This window comes from Austrofundulus limnaeus, unplaced genomic scaffold, assembly GCF_001266775.1.
Source record: "Austrofundulus limnaeus strain Quisiro unplaced genomic scaffold, Austrofundulus_limnaeus-1.0 Scaffold486, whole genome shotgun sequence".
NCBI classification, from domain to species: Eukaryota; Metazoa; Chordata; class Actinopteri; order Cyprinodontiformes; family Rivulidae; genus Austrofundulus; species Austrofundulus limnaeus.
In genome coordinates this window covers 314491-316232 of record NW_013952888.1, presented here as the reverse complement: position 1 = coordinate 316232, position 1742 = coordinate 314491, and the positions used below count along the sequence as shown (strand labels likewise).

General features: G+C 34.8%; 1 protein-coding gene across 1 annotated transcript in view; it reads right to left on the bottom strand.

The window, feature by feature from the left end:
• The window catches only part of cpt1a2b (carnitine palmitoyltransferase 1A2b), a gene marked incomplete at its 3' end in the record, with an annotated part of 41679 nt that overhangs the window by 11489 nt on the left and 28448 nt on the right, over positions 1 to 1742 (bottom strand). The window contains 1 exon segment of the mRNA XM_014025592.1: positions 842 to 958. Coding sequence (XP_013881046.1) covers positions 842 to 958 — 117 coding nt within the window.

The window sequence follows — 1742 nt, the reverse complement described above, 5'->3', positions numbered from 1 at the left end:
GCCTTACTGTAATTGACAGTGGCTACTCAGGGGTTTAAAAAAAGTTATGTGCTGCTTCAGAAGTGTCCCACTGGTGTTGGACTTGTATCACTTGTGAATAACAAATGAATAACTAACCTGAAACATGTGAACTGATGCATAAATTATCTGTAGCAAACCTGTAACTTATGACTCACTTATCAGCAGCATGTCGGCATAAGCTGACAAATTTTGAGCATGTCCGAAATTAATGTCTGGCCATCATTCTGACAACACATTCACAACTTACACCTAACTTGTGCAAATTACAGCAACGTGTTGGACAAAATTAGCATAAGTTGTCTAAAATGTCATAGGGCCTTTAGTTAATGATGTAATAACTGATCATCACATTGATTTATTCTGTCTTACAGAAACCTGGTTACAACAGGAGGATTTTGTTAGTATAAATGAATCCACTCCTGGTAATTATTTAAACTTTCATGTTCCTAGAACAACAGGTCAAGGTGACCTCAATACAGCTAAGAATCTCCTGTTTGCTATAAAGATCATTGGACACAAGCAGCACTCATCCAACCTGAAAGAGCTGGAGCAGTTTAGCCCTGAAGAATAGACAAATTTTCTATGGGCTATTTGTCCCAAGTTAATGTACTTGAAGAGAGTTGCTTCTGTAAATGTTACAGGAGGTAGCTCTTCATATTATTGACTCTGGGTATGAGGAGTAGAGGTGAATACATAAGTACCACTACTTACTTTAGGTTTAGATTTATTTTAAAAAATGAAGTAAATCTCCCCCTGGCCAATTTAACATCAGTCTTATGACGTTTCCAGTACTTATAAGTAAAGCACAAACTGTGTGTACCTCTGATGGGATGTTCCACACAAGCCTCTGAGGTGGGGGCAGTGACAGCTCCACTTCACCTTTACAGTGTCCATCCTCCGTGTATCCTAGCTGGAAGGCATCTGTGGATAGAGTATACTAGAAAAACAAATAAAAATAAGAGAGTGAGAGAGTGAGAGAGTGAGAGAGAGAGAGAGAGAAGAAAAAAACACTGTAAAAGACATGTTAAGATAGCTGTGACTGAGAAATCACAGCAGTTGTGGCTTTTTAATCACCAACTGAAGCTGCGTACTGCAATACTGTACAAAGTAAAGGAGTTATTTAATGCTAAAGCTCTGTATACTGTATGTTGTAATGCAATAACTGTTTCACGCTTAATTTATTGTACTGAAGTACGCAAAACAATTACAAATCCTATTTTTGTTTTGCAGAAAAGAGACTTATGAGTTATCTCTAGAAAACATTACAGTCACCCATCAGTTATTATTTTATCAATTGAACTTATAGAAATTCTATGATTTGGTTATAGTATTTTATCTGTAATGTATAGGGCTCACAAAAATATGCTACCTTTAAACATCCAATTGAATTATGTAAAGAGAAATCTCAAGAGGGCCAGAGATGTTTGTGAAACCTAAAATTTGAACCAGTTTGAAGGAGCGGTGTACTTCAATACAAGGAATAAGATTATGGAATAATCTGGAGAGTGATGTGAAAAATGCCAGATCAATGTTTATGTTTAAAAGAATGATCAAAGTTGGTTTGTTGAAGAAATATGAAAAAGTATAATGTGTATCCATGCAATTTGTACTTCAAGAAGGAGTTAGTTTTTGTTTTGTTCTTGCCATTTTGTAAGTTATTATTGTTTAAAATTATTTTTTTTGGAAAAAATATTATAAATATATAAATAAATATTATAAGC